At 42.9% G+C, this 17,041-nt stretch overlaps 2 protein-coding genes across 5 annotated transcripts in view; one reads left to right on the forward strand and one right to left on the reverse strand.

The window, feature by feature from the left end:
- The window catches only part of LOC120744179 (protein NLRC3-like), a 121,338-nt gene that overhangs the window by 43,792 nt on the left and 60,505 nt on the right, over nucleotides 1-17,041 (forward strand). The gene's annotated exons all lie outside the window — the stretch shown is intronic.
- lrp6 (low density lipoprotein receptor-related protein 6) overlaps nucleotides 1,163-17,041 on the reverse strand; it is a 46,936-nt gene continuing 31,057 nt past the window's right edge. For 2 of the 4 annotated variants that reach the window (XM_040048243.1, XM_040048244.1), the window contains exons 9-23: nucleotides 16,716-17,005; nucleotides 15,259-15,485; nucleotides 15,001-15,185; nucleotides 14,543-14,869; nucleotides 14,102-14,304; nucleotides 12,088-12,299; nucleotides 10,753-10,943; nucleotides 9,900-10,109; nucleotides 9,696-9,821; nucleotides 8,617-8,862; nucleotides 8,250-8,360; nucleotides 7,657-7,887; nucleotides 7,391-7,527; nucleotides 6,889-6,986; nucleotides 1,163-5,580 (exon numbers count right to left, since the gene is read on the reverse strand). In XM_040048243.1, the coding sequence (XP_039904177.1) occupies nucleotides 5,280-5,580; nucleotides 6,889-6,986; nucleotides 7,391-7,527; nucleotides 7,657-7,887; nucleotides 8,250-8,360; nucleotides 8,617-8,862; nucleotides 9,696-9,821; nucleotides 9,900-10,109; nucleotides 10,753-10,943; nucleotides 12,088-12,299; nucleotides 14,102-14,304; nucleotides 14,543-14,869; nucleotides 15,001-15,185; nucleotides 15,259-15,485; nucleotides 16,716-17,005 (3,095 nt within the window). In that variant the 3' untranslated portion in view covers nucleotides 1,163-5,279. The remainder of the gene's footprint in view (nucleotides 5,581-6,888; nucleotides 6,987-7,390; nucleotides 7,528-7,656; nucleotides 7,888-8,249; nucleotides 8,361-8,616; nucleotides 8,863-9,695; nucleotides 9,822-9,899; nucleotides 10,110-10,752; nucleotides 10,944-12,087; nucleotides 12,300-14,101; nucleotides 14,305-14,542; nucleotides 14,870-15,000; nucleotides 15,186-15,258; nucleotides 15,486-16,715; nucleotides 17,006-17,041) is intronic. The other 2 variants (XM_040048246.1, XM_040048245.1) reach the window with 1 other exon arrangement.

The raw sequence follows: 17,041 nt of genomic DNA on the forward strand, positions 1-17,041 counted from the left end.
TTAGCGTGCTGCCCAACTTTCACCACGCTCAGATTTATAATTATACGGTTCTTGGAGTGAGTGCATACACTCATGAAGTTTAGTAACTTCAGGTCACTGCAACAAGCCCAGGTACAGTTTACCGACGGATGGGTACAGGACCTTGAAACTCACCGTGTAGAACGAAAGACCATCGTACGAACAAAGGTAAGTTTACCAGCCTCACAAATCGTCGTCATAAATACACATTCGTTAACAGTTTATTAATATAACCTTTGAGCTCAACGGTAATTAATTAGTAGTGGAAATAATTTCTGGTAGCATTACAGAAATGTAGCAGTGACAATAATATTGTATGTTGTAATCGCACTGGACAATTAGTGATACAAAAAAACTGTTTTATCCTGTGAATAAAAGTATATGTTTTTGTCAATGTACCATAATAACAGAAGCGAAACGCAATATTGTGTCAGGACAATTCACTATTTATGCACAATAAATAAAGGAGCATAGCGCGACAATTTCTGTTCAGCGCCAGACTTGCTTGTAACCTATATCACCAATTATGTTAAGAAAAATGACGTATTAACTACTACAAAACTCTGACCTTTGTGGGAATGCTTGGAGCAGACTAACATGTGAGCTGGAGAGTTCTGAGACATATTTGGTATATCCAGACCATCCGTCGGCTCTTACTTCGGAAACATGGCTTAAAAAAAATTCTCTTCAACGACGTAATCCGATTAAAAAAAAAAAAAGATCTCTGAGTTCAATTGAAAGCCTGCGCGCGCTAGTACCTCTTGCCACAAGTTCCCAGAAACCTTTGCGGTTTTATCCCTGAATGACGTCACATTTTCAATCTTTATCCTGGTGGGCCGGTCTCTAGTCAAAATACCCGGGCCGATTTTTTGTCCCAGTCCAGCCTTGCACAGATTATCATTTCTTACAGTAGACAGTTGTATTCCCATTTTCTTTTAAACACAATAAAAGTTTTTGTTTTGTAAACATGGTTTTATTTCTGTTCTTAATGATCAGGCCAAGGATGCAAAAAATACTACAACTAAAGACAAATGCCTCAAGTCTGTGATTTATTGGTACCTTTTCATATTTTGATGTATTGTCAAATCTAAAGAACCACGTTTTTGGCATTTCTGCCTATTAAACATGAATCAGGACACAGATGCAGAGTTCACTCACTTTATATTTAACAAAAAGAGAGAAAAAAAAAAAAAAAAAAAACAGCATTTGATGAGTTACAACAGCTTATGGTGGCAGCTGGATGGGCTGTACAGGTCCATCTGGTTTACAGGTAAAGCAGTCATTGTATAAAAACAAAACAAAAAAAACAAAAACGTACAGTTAGTGGAAATTAAACGAACATGACGAACCAAATGTTGGTCGTCTCCATGAAGCACCACAAGATCAAAACAGATCCCGACAGTTTTCCTGTCGACCCGCCAATAAACTAACAAAAGTGCTTTTAATGGGTTTTTTTAAAACACCTTTTTACATTTCTACTTCCTGGAACCATTTTCATCCACATTCCTCGCAATCTGCACAGAAACATCCCTGGATCTGCAAAGCCTGACGGTAGTCAGAAGGGACGTTTTCTTGGTAAATTCCTCCCAAATACAACAAACAAACTAGAGCTGCTATGTCTCTTTAAACCCAGATTTATCCAAATAATTTTATTTACCAAGTGGAATTCCATGTAATATTTATCAGGACAAATGACTCATCCAATCAGTAAACTCATCATTTATTCCCTCAAATGTTTCTTTTGTACCTTTTAAATCCTTAAACCTGCCATCATATGAAAAAGTTTTGACTCCAATTTCAGTCAAGCTTTTAGATTTAGTAATTCTTAACAGTATTTTCTTCACATTTGACTTCCCAGAGCACAGACTTGACACAACAAAGACTTTAATAAGCTCAAACTCTTCATGGAAGCAAATGCCGATCAGAGGAGAACAGAGGACCGAGCCGTTGCAGATTATCGAATCAAGGGTTCATGCTATGAGTTCTTGATTCGTGTCAGTCATCTTTTCTTTATCTGTCTTCACACAGTGTAAGTCAGCTACAATACTTTGTACAGAAAAAAGTTTGATAAAGCTCAGAACAAATGAGAACTTCTCCCAGAGCAGATCATTGTAACTAAAGAACAAAGAAGCTCTCGTACAGATGTGGACACATATCGAGATTGTTGAAGGGGAGTGGGCCGCTAAAAATACTAGGATAGGACAAAACCGGAGTGTAACAGTTCCTTAAAAGAAACTGTTGTTATCTTTAAAGAGCAGCAAACAGGCAAAGGGGCCTCAAAACCCAGAGGGGGAAGAAAAAATATCTGAGATTAAAGTACTGTACTGGGTAATGTTATTGCATTGATGAGAATATAATCCGCCCCCGCCAATGCTAATATGCAGATGATGTGATTATATTCATTTATCAAGTTCCTTAAACCCAGAAAAGCTGCTTTTGTCTGTGGCAGCTAAGCATCTGTACAAATATCTTAAACATAAAACATATTGCAGGGGTGTTTATTAGGAGGAAAACAGTTCTCACAGATTAATATATTGAGAAGTCATTAAACTGTAACATGTCTCTGAACTTCACTGGCTCCGTAGACGTTTGACCCCAGAATATCTTTCTACTTTCTACTGTCTTCAGATCATAAAGACAGTTTCTAGAAAATCCAGTGATGAAATGAGAAAACTTCAGTGGAAATATGAAATTCAGCTAGTCTCAACAGGACGCGTCAGAATAAAATCACTTTATCGCTACATGATTCGAATTTTGTCAGTGACTGAAAATTTGCCCTCAGTTTCAGACTCCTGAATCTCAAAGTCCTGGCTTTATCTTTTTTTTTTTTTTAATACAAACTCCAAGATTATTCATTAAAACAAAAAAGTATTTAAAGGATGGGGGGGGAAAAAAAACAACAAAACAATTATCAAGCAAAAAAAAGTATCAAGACGAACTGAAGTTTCTGCTTGCCAGTGGTTTGGGGTTCTGATTAAAATGTTAAAATGTCACGTTTTCACTTGCACCCTGTATTTGGATTCTGACGACAATAAGGTGAATAAAAAGCCAGAAAAATGTCTTAAAGACCGACATTAAAAAAATAAAAAATGTGTAGAACATCAGATTGTCTTCGAATTTATGCTGGTGTTATTCATCTCCTACAAAAGCAGGAAGGGAAACGAAACTTCTCTGACGATTCATGAAAAAAGATTGAAGTTCACTCAGAGCGTAAAGACACAAATAGACTAACAGACGCGAGCGTCTCATGTTTCTCCTCTGGTCCCAACATCTGCCTCCACGTTGTTTGACAGAGAAGAGAGAGAGGAAAAAAAAAAAAAAAGAAAAGATTTGGCACAACAGTCCTTCAAACATCAGAGCAACTTTAAACAGACAAGAAAACCTGGATATGTTCTTCGACTGGACTGATGGGAGATTGTCACCGTAAGTTTGGAGTGATTTTCTGTAGAAAAATATAATGAGGCAATATAAAAAAAGACGGAATGAAAAGTACTGCAAGAATTCAATGGATAGATTTACAATGATTTACTATATAGCTTATAAATACGTTATCTACACAATATGTGGTACAAAAATACTATATAGCATTTAGTGGGCACTGGATTTCATTTGTGTGTTTTTCCTCAAAGTAACAACAACATTAAAAAAAATAAAATAAAAAAAAAGGATATGAAGCTGGTCAGGCACAACATCGTGTTCTTGAAGGGGAACGCTGCTTCCACACGTGAGGAAAAAAAAAAAAAAAAAAAAAAAAAAAACCCAAAACAGAAGTGGAAACTGAAGAGCGCCTCCTGCGTCCACTGTGCAGCTTTGGCTCGCTTCAGTTGCAGTCGGGCATGAGAACGTTTCGATGAGAACATAAAACACAAGCGTACGTTTTGGTTTAAATCCTGTCTGAACATCAACGGAGGGGTTTGAGGATGTGAGTCATGCTGCCTCAATGCGTTTGTGTCGTGTCTACAGAGGCTCCGGAGAGACACGAGCGCACACGTGAAAATAAGAAGAAAAAGAAAAGAAAAAAAGATTCTTTATTTTGTCAAGCACTGCGTGGAGGTCAGTGTGAGCACGACAGGTGCCAGTGGAAGTTTGTTATAAATAAAATGTAACAGGGGATCACACCTGTAGTTTATAATGCACTGCATGTAGGTTAATGACGCAGTACCAAGCAGTTTGCAGTGAGAGCCGTGGAGCTGAAATTTGCTGAATATAATATGCAGACCTTACACGAAGTTTGCAGAGTGCAAAATATAGCAGGTATTGCGCTGCAGGTAGTTAAACATATAATGTGTCCATGTAGTTTGTGGAGGGCAAATATGAAGCTGCAGTAACTCACAAGGACATCCAAGTCAAATCCTTGTCATGACTGTAGTTTTCCCATTGACGCTTGTATTTGGCCTCATGCAGTACTTTGCAGTGCATTAGAGTTTGTGCCAAAACTCTCTGCAGTGTTTGACACTTAAAAAAAAAAAGTTCCTTGTGACAAACAGAAACAAAAAAACCAACAAACAAAACAGAACAGAAAAAAAAAAAAAAAAATCCACGCTCGTGTCGTCTCTGGGGCTCTCAGAGACTGGACCACAGTTGTTTGAACCCCTGCAGCGTCGTCGATACTCAGAGTGGCTTCTAGTTTGATTTATTTGTAAATATGTGCCTTATTGCTCAGACCGAGTGTCCTGGATTCGCGATCCAGCACATGACTCACACCCACACAGACGAACCGTTCAGTAAAAGAAGGAGAGGTAAGTTCAAATCAAAGACCCAGTACCACATTCTCTCCAGCCGCTCCTCATCCAGTTTACATGGTAACTACAGAGCAGCGCGGCGATGGGAGGAGCCTCCGGGCAGAGCTCTTCTTGTCCCTGTAGCTGTCGATGTTTTTTATATTTGGCATCATAAGTTAAACGTCCCATTGATTTCTGTGCTTTGTGTCCTTCAGCCTCTTTTCTCCTGGTTTAAGGCAACTTATATTTGTGATGATTTTAATAAAACCTTTTCATAAAAAATGTACAAATTTCTTAATACAAACCTCTATGGCATTATCAGTAAACACTGTATAGAAAATATATAAATATGCTTTTCTCTTTTCAATGTACAAATGTTCTGTAGCTCCCGGTTCACTTTTCCCTTTTTCGTCCTGCATCTCGCTCCTCCTGTTACATCAGTCTCTCTTTCCCGTTTTTTACCTCATATATGCACAATTGCTATTTACAGTGAGGGGGCGGAGCTGTGAGGAGGGGGTGGGGGATCACAGGGGATTTGGCTCACGAGGAGTCCGTGCAGGGCGACGGTGGCGGCGGATAGAGGTGATGGGAGTAGCTGCGCTCGGTGTAAGGCGACGGCGGGCAGCTCTCACAGTTCTCCTCCGCAGACAGGTACTGGCTGCGGGGCGTCGGCGGTGGCGGGAAAGGCTCTGAGTCGTAGTTGAGGTCGCTGGTGTAGCCCTTGGCGGCGGCGCTGGACTTGAGCGGCGCCCGGCGTCCCGGAGTGTAGTCGCTGTCGCACACGTCGGTACTGCAGGGGGTGGTGGGAGGGGCAAAGTGGCGGTAGGTGTAGGGCCGGTAGCTGAAAAAGAGAAACGGCAGAGTGAGAACAAAAAACATTTTCTTTTTTCTGCTTCTTTCACTTTGTGTAGAGAGGTCAAAGGTCACATGTGTTTTACATGCTTGAAAGGCAGAGCAACAGCTCCAACTTGTGGAGAAAGAGTCAAATGCCCCCGTGAGGCATTCAAGAAGGACGGAACTTCAGAGACGAGACGCAGACTGAGCTGTTGGGCCACAATGACAAGGTGTGTTTGAAGGAGTGAAGAACATTGGACCAACGGTCAAGCATAGCGGCAGTTCTGGAAATCATGAAGGAGGCCAACACCTCCATCTTTTGAGTACTGTGCTTAAAAGACGGGCCTGGAAACCAACTAATCTACCAAGAATTGTTGCTGAATATCAGCCAGAATTATGCCAAATGCTTGTTAATGGCCACCAAATGCACCTGATTAAATGTTAAAATTTGCACCTGAACCAAATATTTGGGAGGGGTGTACACATATAGTTGAGCCTGTGTGAATTAGAGAAAAACAAAAATAGATTTAAAATTCAAACATGTCCTCAAAGGTTTATGCTGTGCAATCATTCTACCGGGGAGAAAGAGCTCCATGAAGTCATTAATGCCTCTTTACTTTATATGAATTCTTAACTTGAAGATGTCTGACTCTGTTCACCTCTGAATTATTGTGGCAACAAAGCAAACAGACAAAGTCACTTCTAGGATGTTTGTAACTGATTAAACTTCTAATGAAAAGCCAACATTCAATCATAATTTAGTTTTGCAACACTGAGAGGAAAGTCAGGTTGGGACTGACTATAAGGTATAAGTTTCTGTTAGCTGCTGCAGTCCGTAAGAATCTGCTTGTTCAGTTGGATTTAAGAGGAAAATGGAAAAATGGTTTCACAATTTAGTTTCTTTGTCGCTCTGACCTGACAAACATTTAAAGCTGCTACTAAAATTTACTGTCATTATCAATTTGGTTTGTGGCCCAAAAACAAAACAAATATTTACAGCAGGCTGAGAAAAAGTAGCAGACGCAGCTTCTTTCCACAAGAATCTAAATGTCCTCCTACATTAACACACACTCGGTCTCACGTGAAAAAATTGACAAAAAAAAAAAAAAAAAAAAAAAAAAAAAGGCCGAGGGTCCCTGAAGGCATCTCCGAGGGGTAAACATTCGCATGTGTGGCAGGAATTCTGATTACATTTCCAAACCAGCTCCATTACTCTGGAATCCTCTGAATACACAACCAGAGCACTTCAGGGATTTCTGGAATTCACTGCAGCAGACGCTGTTTGGAAGTTCCTGACAGACAGAAGCATACAGACCTGTAGGATCTGTGCGTGGAGGGGCTGTTGGAGGAGTAGCCGAACTCCACTGTGTATTGGGAGCGGACCGTGGCAGGAGACGGAGGAGGGTTCAGGATCTGAGAACCAAAAAGATAAGAGAAATTTACCAATTTGACCCAGGACCAGAGAGTCCACAAGGAGAGAGGCTTAACGTGCAGTGTTAAAAAGAGAAAGCTCAAATAACTCAGACACTGTAATGTTAGCTGCTTTTTAAAATCAGCATGAATCCAAATCTACATTCAGCTCAAACCGAAAACAAAAAAAATAAACAAATAACTGTTAATAACTTCACTGTTTCATTCTTTAACAAAACCTAAAACAAAGAGTTGTTCCTCAGACAAATAGTGGGGGGCAGCGTTTGCTAGTTTAGGCTAATTTACAGCACAGTCACGTTTCCAATCAATCAATGGATCCAGCTAAGGACAGCAGGAAGAGTCTTATAGAAGGAAGTCGGGAGAGTAAGCGTGTGTTTGTCTCTCACCGGTGGGAAGTACGTTCCCTTTGTGCTGGATGAGCTGCTGGATGAAGCCCCGGTGACGTGAGCGCGATCATAGGGCGGGCCGCTGCTCCCACCCATGATACTGAGGGAGCCAATCACAGACTTCCCCCTGGACATACCTGTCGATGGGTTTATACACAAAAACCAGCAGCTATTTATTAAATAAAACATGAATTTCAGATTTTCGGTCAGTTTGAGAAGAGCAGCGGGGAAAATTTGCCATGTGTGACCCAGGATGACATCATCACCTGGCAGCGAGCTGGACAGTGAGCTCGGATGCGGCACGTATCCCAGCGGCACAGACGACGGCCCGTGAACCACGAAGTCGTTGGTGACCGTTTCGCCGTCGTCCTTCATCTGAGGACAGAGGACCCTCTGACACACAAAGTAGATGGCGCCCACCACAAACAATGCCATGACCACGGCCACGATGGAGCCGATGGTGTTGTGAGGAGGCGGCGGTGGCTCCTCGGTTGGATCTGAAATCACAGAAGATTTTTTATTTTTATTTTATATGGAAATATAAGTTCTAGTTATTATTTTACTAATATAAGATGGAGACAAAGAACTGATTCAGCTTTGGTGTCACACACACACACACCCACTAACTCTTGGTGTACAGTAAACCTGTGTGGGTATGTGTGTACCCCAACTCTTGGTGTAGTACACGTACGTATTTATTCATAACTGTTAGACGTTTTTCTGTTTCAGTGATTTGAAGTCTGACAGAAGCACCACAGCTAAGATGTTCCCGCAGGTCAGAACATAAGTGATCAGATTAAAAAAGATAAACCGGATCAAACTGCTCGGATGTTTTGGATGTTTGTGTTTGCAGACTCACAGCAGCCCGTCTCGTCTGAGTTGTCCATGCAGTCCATGTTGTGGTCGCACTTCTTGTGCTTCCCAATACACTGGCCGTTGAAGCAGGTGAACTGATCGGCGGGACACCGAACTGCAGACAAACATTTAGTCAAAAGACGCTCAACAGACTTGTTACAGCTGCCGTTTGTGGTCGGGCCACTGATATTTAAACACTGTGGCTCCTTTGACTTTTATTTCAGGAGTGAAGTGTTTAGAAATGATCAAACAAATGTTGTACACTCTCACAGGTACACACACACACACACACACACAAGCTTTGAAAATTAAATCGCTGAGGAATTAAAGTTTTACTTTGCGGCGTTCCCGCCTCAAAGATTCTGTCTTACCCGGCTCACCTTCACACTTGTTCTCGTCAGATTTGTCCTGGCAGTTGATCTCTCCATTGCAGCGAAGGCTCAGTTCGATGCACTGCCGGCTATCGCACTGGAACTCTGAGTCGGAGCAGACCGGACAGTCCTCCTCATCGCTGCCGTCGTCGCACTCAGCATAACCATCGCAGCGCCAGGCCTGTGGGATGCAGTCCACCTCGCCCGACGTGCAGGAGAACTGCTCCGGCGAACAGGTGGGCGGCTCTGAGGACGACGCAGACACTGGTCAAACCTTATATTAACGTTGAAACTGTATTCAAATATATGAATATATATCTATATCACATATCTATCCATATCTACATTAGGGCTGTGCGATATGACCAAAATTTCATATCCCGATATAAGACATTTATCGTCCTGACAGTGATATTTATCACAAAAATGTTACATTTTCTGAAAAATTCTGTGACTCTCAGGCAACTCGACTTGTGTGAAGTGTTTTCAGCTGGGCGTCGTGCACCTGGAGTTGAGTGTTACATAAGCTCAAACAGCTGCAATTTTCTTTGTGAGTATTTATTACACGGCGTGCTGCGGGGGAAAACCTGTTCTTATGTTTACTTTTTAGCACATGACGTGCTTCTCGTCCGTAAACACTCTGCGTACTCTTTCACGTGATTCGGTTTATTTTGAAAAACCTCAACAGGATCTACAGCTTTATTGTGAAAGGTTTATGTGGAAAATAAACATGCGGACAGCGGAGCCACGCAGTGCATTTATCGTCGCTGTTGCTAACGACAACGCACAAAAACAGTCGCTTGTCCGTCCATAGTGTGGTTATATTAAATATAAGAGAAAGAGAGAACTTTAAGAAATTAATTCTACAGTGACCATCAAAACGATGAAAAAATATTGCCGTAAACAATTTATTTTGTGTCACCACAAAATAAACAATAGGCTAATTTGAAATGATAGACATTTTCCTATCCGATATATATCGTTATCTCAAATAGCCCTTATCTATTTTATTTTACTGAGAGGAGGGTTGCTCAAATCTTTGAGCAATCTTTATTAATGCTGATGATTTTATGCTTCACCTCCACATGAAAGCTCGTCGGGCAGCAGCACCAGGTGAACAGGACATGAGCAGCGCGTCGTCCCATCTCCTTTCACGATGCAGATGTGGGAGCAGCCGCCGTTCTCCCACGTACACGGATGTTTACCTGGAAATCGCAGAGCTCAGGTGAGCGTGGTTTCAGTTTGAGGAAATCTGTTAAATCGTGCATGTAAAGCGGACTCACTGTACTCCCTCATGTCGAGCTCGTGGACTGCGTGGATGTCACTTAAGTAGGCGATGCGGGCCTGGATCTTGGTCCGTCCCTCCCTCGTCGTCTTGTCGATGCGTTCGATCATCTGCTGCTGTTTGTCGATCCAGTACAAGTGGTTCCCGAAAACAGTCAGACCCACGGGCTGCAGGATGTTCGAGTCCGCAATCACGATGCGATTGGCTCCTAAATCATTTCAAAAAAGTGCCGGGAAAGAAAAAAAAAAAAAAAAAAAAAAAAAAAAAGAACAAGGTTGTAGGGCAAAAACTTCAGGAGCAAAGAAACGGGAGAGAAACTGAGGGGTGAGGCAGAGGGGAGGTGGGAGGATGGAGAGCGATACACCGAGGTCAACAGCCTGAAAATCTGCTCATCAAGGCGGAGTCCCAGAGGCACAAAATTCACAAGAGAAAAAGGATTCACAGCCTCCTGCAGCTAAAATCTGCAGGGCCGAGTTTCCTTTAGGAGGAAACATTTGAGGAACTGAACAGTTTACATTCCTGCCGGCCGGCACGCGGCGCTGGAGAATCACAGGAATGCCGGTCTCCACACCAACCCCCACCTCCGCTGATTTCTGACATTCATGGAGGTTTGTTTATTTCCTGTTTAGGTTTGTACTGCTGAGCATTAGTTCAGAATCCACAGGAACAGATTTGATTTGAATGTGCAGCAGGATGAACTCCAGTTTTAAATAAATTCCTTTAATATCTTCAAAGCTGAAAAACACCAAACTCAGTTTTTAAGACGAACTCTGAGCCTCTGGTCGATCTGCAGTAAACAGTAAAATATTTGGACAGGTGACACTGAAGTGGACCCGACGGCCCCAACTCACCCGAGAGGTCACTGCTCTCGATGCGCCGCAGGTCTGAGTCTACCCAAAACAGCTTCCCCACCTCGTTATCGATGGCCAAAGCAACGGGCTTCCCCAGGCCGCTGAAGAAGAGCACCTCACGCTCTGTACCGTCCAGCGCCGCCCGCTCGATCTTTGCGGAGCGCTCCATTAGATTGGTGAAGTACATGTACCTGTGGGGACATAACGTACGGGCTGTGAGGACAAAGACTGGAGGTTTGTACACGTTCTCCCTCTCGCCGCTCTGAAGTTAACCAGAACATCTGCAGACTTCATCTCTCGACCGCAAGGCCTGAAACTAACCTACAATTATGGCTCAGAGCGAGCGAGTCAGAGCCAGCGAACTGCAGCAGCCCGACAGAACAAACATGGAGGACAAATTAGAGAGCGATTAAAGGCAGAGTGCACACACACACCGCCATACAGACGACCTGCAGGTGGGTCAGGTGACATTTTCTGGATCTAAATCAGATTAACTACAGAAACACAGGAGGATGAAAGAGCTGATTTACAACCAGGAATCATGTTAATGTTTATCATTCAAGTGTTTCTCAGCTGTTTAATGTTGAATCCTGAACAGATTTCAGTTTCCATAACGATTTTTTTCAGCCTGGGATGGTGTAAACAAGGAAGATGAAGTACCCCACAGTATTTGTTCCAGTTTATTACCATTACATGCCCATGCTACAAATACTGGGTGTTTTTGTCTGTTGTTAGGTGGTTGCTAGGCAAGATGATAACATCAAAATATTTGATCCAGAGACAAACGTTCAGGGTTTGATTTATACTTCTGTGTTAAACCTACAACACAGGTCCATCACACCGCGACCTGATGCTTTCCAGAAACAAAAATTCAACTCATACACAACGAAAAACACAAGAATCTGAAGAAATCTAAAAGATTTCATTCCTGTATTATCCTTTTGTGTTACACATTTCAATGTTTTTTTCCTCGCTACCTAGCCTGACCTGTCTCCCCAATGTGATGTTTGTGTATTGTATGTGCAGTCGGCAAGGTCTGTCATCTCAGTTGTGGGCAAAAGACCTGCAACTGACAGATAAAGGCTATCTCATCTCATCATCTCTCATTTGAACAAAAAATGTATTTATCATCACTTATATTCATATATGAATATACTGTTATTTGTAAAGGATTTAATAATATTTATTACATTGTGTTTTTGAGCCTATGTGGCCATGCTGACAGGGATGTGCATTTACATTTGTTTTGTCATTTTTGACTGGCCTGAAAAAAGTGCCCTGATGATGACGATGTAATGATGGTGATTACTGGTGTGAGGCCTCAGTGGTACTGACCCTCTCTCCGGGTTGACGACAATGGCCCGCGGCTTGTCGTGCTCCCCCCGCAGCACCACACCAACTCTACTGCCATCGATGCGGGTGACGTTGATGACGTTGGTGACCTCGCTGGTCCAGTAGATGAAGCGGCTGTAGATGTCGATGCTGAGATCGTACAGCTGCAGACCCTGACTGTGTCCGCCCAGAGAGCCCGACACCACTGTCATGCTCTGGAAAAACAAACCAGAAACGGGCAGTTTGAAATGTTTAATCTGTAAGAGACAAATGAAGGTTGTTTTTACTGCCCACACGCACAAAATGTCCAAAATGACACCAGAAACACCCTCCATCAAGAACAACATCAAAGTGGCGACATATCATTTGCACATGCTCACACATGGCCCTCTCCTCTCTATAGATGCTGTCACTAAGGTCGTTTGCGATGTTTATTTAGGAATGACTTGAATTCCCCCTGAGAAAACTGCAGGTTTAAGGTTTCTGTCTCATCTCTCTGTTTACGTTCAAAGTTTAAGATTCATGAAAAATGTCAAGACATTAAACTGTTGCAGTTTACTGAAACTACAATATATCCCCTGATGCTCAGAGCTGATTATACAAAAAAATAATGCTTAACAAAAGCCAGATTTAGTCGTTAGCTTGTTTATCGTAGTGGATGTAAACTGTCTCCATTTCTGTTTAAATGTGGTGAACTCATCAGGTTATGAATCGTAAATGTTAAAATTAAACTGATAATATTAGAAGGAAATAAATCTTGACTTTTCTGGGTCTGAAACAGCGCTTAAAACAGTATGAAGGTCAAATTGACTTCTGCACATTTACTACAATTATTGCAGTGAAAAATGCTCATGGGGCTCAGACGGGACCTTATTTTATATCCAGTGAGCCCGTCGTTTTCTTTTATGGCACCGGTTATCCGGTCTTTAAGTCTGACGTCCAAACTCCGCTTCAGGTCCTGAAGTCAAACGAACACTGCAGCATCACTGAGAGTTACAAACTGATTAAATTCTTTCTTCTTTGATAAAAAGGATCAGCGTGCTGCTCTACCAGGGGTAACAATTAAGTGTAAAATCCAGGCATCCATGAAAACAGAATTTATCAAATTTAACAGAGTTAGAAGTTAGCAGGAAGTTGGCTCGCTAGTTTCCACCTAAACATGATATAGCATGTTCTGACAGAGTTTTGTGAAAAAAATCAAAATGTACAGCTCTGCTATCACTTCCAACATAATTGAAGCCAGAAAACTAAACAGCAGTGACGTTACTGAAGTTGAGCTAGCTGGTATATAATTGATGTGCTAAATGGTGGCTAGTGACACAGCTATGTTAGCATAACATAAACACAGTGAAGCTGGAGGATGAACGCTCCCCTTTTTCCACTCGATAAAAGTTAACGTGAGAGTTCCCGATGGTTAGAGACAAATGCAATCGCATGGCAGGATGCTGTAAATGGACCAAACTTCAGTCAGGAGAACAACTGAGATAATCCATCCACAATATGAGGTTAGTCATTAATATACTGCTGCACGGGCTGGGCTGTAGCTATATCATAAGGTTTTAAAAACTGTGCTTTAAAATAAGTAGTGGTACACAGTGTTCACTGACTTTTTTTTTTTCTTTTTAGGGGCTTGTTTAGATTAAATAGAACAACATGCAAAACATTAAAACATGTTAAAAACAAAACAGCCTTAATAAACAGCAGTTTGGACCCGGAAGCAGGGTTCATACCCCGCCACTTAAAGACCGGATTCATGTGTGTGTGCGGTGATTGGAGTATTTGTAGCGAATTTATGGTAGTGGTTACTCAACATTAGCAACACACCTATATTTGAATATCTTTCATGTGAATGTAGGAGACAAATTTAAGTTTCTTATAGAAACCGACTCTCCAACTGTCCAAAAACACTTTCAGTTCCTCTGGCAGTTTTGATCTGACTGTTAACTAAAACCACCAGAATCTGGATTTTCTCCCCAGGGACCGGCAGTGGTTCCAGTTTTTCTAATGGATGCAGTACCTGGTTCCCGTCCTCCTGAGCACGGCGGATGACATTTTGCTTTGAGTCGATCCAGTACAGCTGCTTGTCCAGTGGGTCGTAGTCGATGGCGCGGACGTTCCTCAGGTTGTGGATGGGCAGGATGATGTCAGGGCTCTGCTGCTCATCAATCACCATGCGGTTGATCGCTGTCTTCTGGCTGAAGAGCAGGAAGGATGTGGGAGCTGAAAGACAGAAACACGTCAGACAGAATTCTTAGAGCTTATGTGGGGCAGAAACAGTAAACAAAGATAACTCAAGCTATCAAGCTCAAACTTCAGCTGAGTCTGAGATGTCCCATAAAGGCCACCATACAGAAGTCAAAGATGACGCTTGCAGTTATTTTATTTCTCTCTCAATCTAGGTGTTAAAATAACTCTGTATGATGCTTGTATACATGCGGGGGTGTAAGCGTCTTCTCACCGCTGCAGGTCTTGTTGTCATAGTTGAGGGAGAAGTGGGCGGGGCAGCCGCAGACGAAGCTGCTGACAGGGACAGCAAGGCAGAGGTGGGAGCAGTGACCGTTGGTGGAGGCACAGGCGTTCCAGCCGCCCTGTCTGGACGAGTGAAACACCAGGATGTCCATGACGTAATCCAGGTGACCTTGGATGACAGTGCGGTTCTGCCCGCTGGTCTTGTTGGCACGCTCAATGCTGCGCTGGCTCCAGTCCGTCCAATAGATGTAGTCTTGATACTGGGTGAGACCGAACGGGTGAGGGAGGTCGTCGGCAATCACCTCACGGTCGAGACCTAAAGGGGACGAACAAAGAAGTAAAAACTTTGATGCTTTCTATCGTTTATGTCACACAACACGAAGTGTGCTCTGCTGCTCTAACATGAGCTGAATGGTTAGGTTGGCAGTTATGAGGTTGAGAGATTACCCAGCATGTTGGAGGACTCGATCAGCGTTGTGTCCAGGTCGGTCCAGTACAGGCGGCGCTCTGCGTAGTCGATGGTGAGTCCATTGGCTCGCCCCACATCGGCCACCAGCGTGATCCGTCCTGTCCCGTCCATGGCCGCTCGGTCGATCTTTGGCTTCCCCCCCCACTCTGTCCAGTACATGTACCTTGAGAGAGGAGACAGGTCAGCACAAACCACACCCACCATCATGACCCTTGACCGCTTCATGCGGTTCTCACCCTTCGGCCGGATCCAGAGCCAGAGCTCGGGGACTGTCCAGATCCTTCCAGACCAGAACCTGCCGGTGCTGCCCGTCCAGTTTGGCTACCTCAATGCGGTTCGTGCCAGTGTCAGCCCAGTACAGGTTCTTCCCCAGCCAGTCCACTGCCATCCCCTCCGGATAATCCAGACCAAACTCCACCACGTGCTCCAGAGCGCTGCCGTTCATGAAGGCCCGGCTGATGGTCTGCACAGGTCAAAGGTCAAAGTAAAGACTGGATAAACAACAGCAGTTCACAATAGGCCTGGGTAGCTTCACTGATTTCTAGAATTGATTTGATTAGATTTGGACTCAGACAGTCAGAAATATCATTTATCAGTACTGACACTTGTGAGACTTCATCAGAGGTGTGAGCATCACAGCAGATGGCTTTGTGTCAAAGTAAATGAGGATAAAACACAGAAAATCATGAAGGAGATTTTCCTGGCCTGGCTTTTTATAGCAGATAACCTTAAAAATATTCTGCTGTAGATCAAAAACTGAAGAAAAGCAAGAATCAACATATGGACATTACCTGATGCTACTGAAGCAGAGCAAAGTTACAGAGGTTTTATTAAGAGATACGGCCAAGCGTTTTGTAGTTTGGCAGAATTTTAGTTTTAATTTCTTTGGTATTAAAAAGCAGAAATGAGGCTTTTTTGTTGGATGTCATTTTTGGAAAACAAAACAAAACAAAGAAGTGACCGACAGCACTGTAAACAACGGTAGACTAGTGCGTAATAAGCGAACAAATAATACAGAAAACAGTGGTTTGAGATGGGAAACACTTCTTGAAGTACAATTAGAGAGAACTGCACAGGAAGTGTGATTTTTATCATGATGGAAGCAAAACAGCAAAAGTAAGAGGGAATTATGACAATGTTCATCAAATGTGAAGCGTAGTTTTGATCTTCTTTTGCTGCTGGTTCAGTGAATTTTGGTTGGAGAATGACAAAACCTGCAGCTTCAGAATCAGTGACCTGTCTTTTTTTTGACACCGATGGCGTGTCCATGTACATGCCGTCAGGTGAGAAAGCCGACATCTCACACATTCTGATGCGCAGGGTCCGAGCTTTTTGTTTACATCTTTGTGTGGAATTCGTTTACCTGCTCTCATTTGCCGTTTTAGCTGTTTGATGGTTGTTGAAATCGTTTTGTGAGCTTTAACCTCAGATTCTGGCGGTTCTGGCAAAATACATTTATATTTAGAAAATGATTCAGGATTTAATGAATCGATATTGCTTTATTCACGCTAAAATTTATTTTTGAAACCCACCCCTAATTCACAACCAAGGTTCTGCTCACACAAGGAAGTGTTAGAGAGAAAGAAGAAAAAAAACTAACAGAAGAAAAGATTCAGACGACGTGAGGAAGAAAGGAAAAAAACAAAAAAACACTGAGAACGACTATAAACAAGTATGTGAAAATGAGTCCCACCTTCAGAGTGATGTCGGTCCAGTAGATGCGATTGTCGGTGACGTCAAAGTCGAGTGCTGAAGCCTCCTTGACACCAGTGAGCGGGATGGCAACATTGTTGCTGTTGGTCTCCAGGGAGATCCGGCGGATGTCTGTGTGACGAGAGAAGAGCAGGAAGGCCTCGGGGACGATGCAGGTCTTCATGTCGGCAATAAGCTCCAGGCCGATGGGACAGCCACATTGCACGCCCTGAGGCTTAAACAGACAGAGGTGACTGCAGCCGCCATTATCATCCGCACACGGGTTCGTACCTGAGCATGTGAAGCAGAAAGTTAGCATCTGGGGAA

The sequence above is a fragment of the Simochromis diagramma genome, unplaced genomic scaffold, assembly GCF_900408965.1.
Source record: "Simochromis diagramma unplaced genomic scaffold, fSimDia1.1 OVJJ01000557.1, whole genome shotgun sequence".
Classification (NCBI taxonomy): domain Eukaryota; kingdom Metazoa; phylum Chordata; class Actinopteri; order Cichliformes; family Cichlidae; genus Simochromis; species Simochromis diagramma.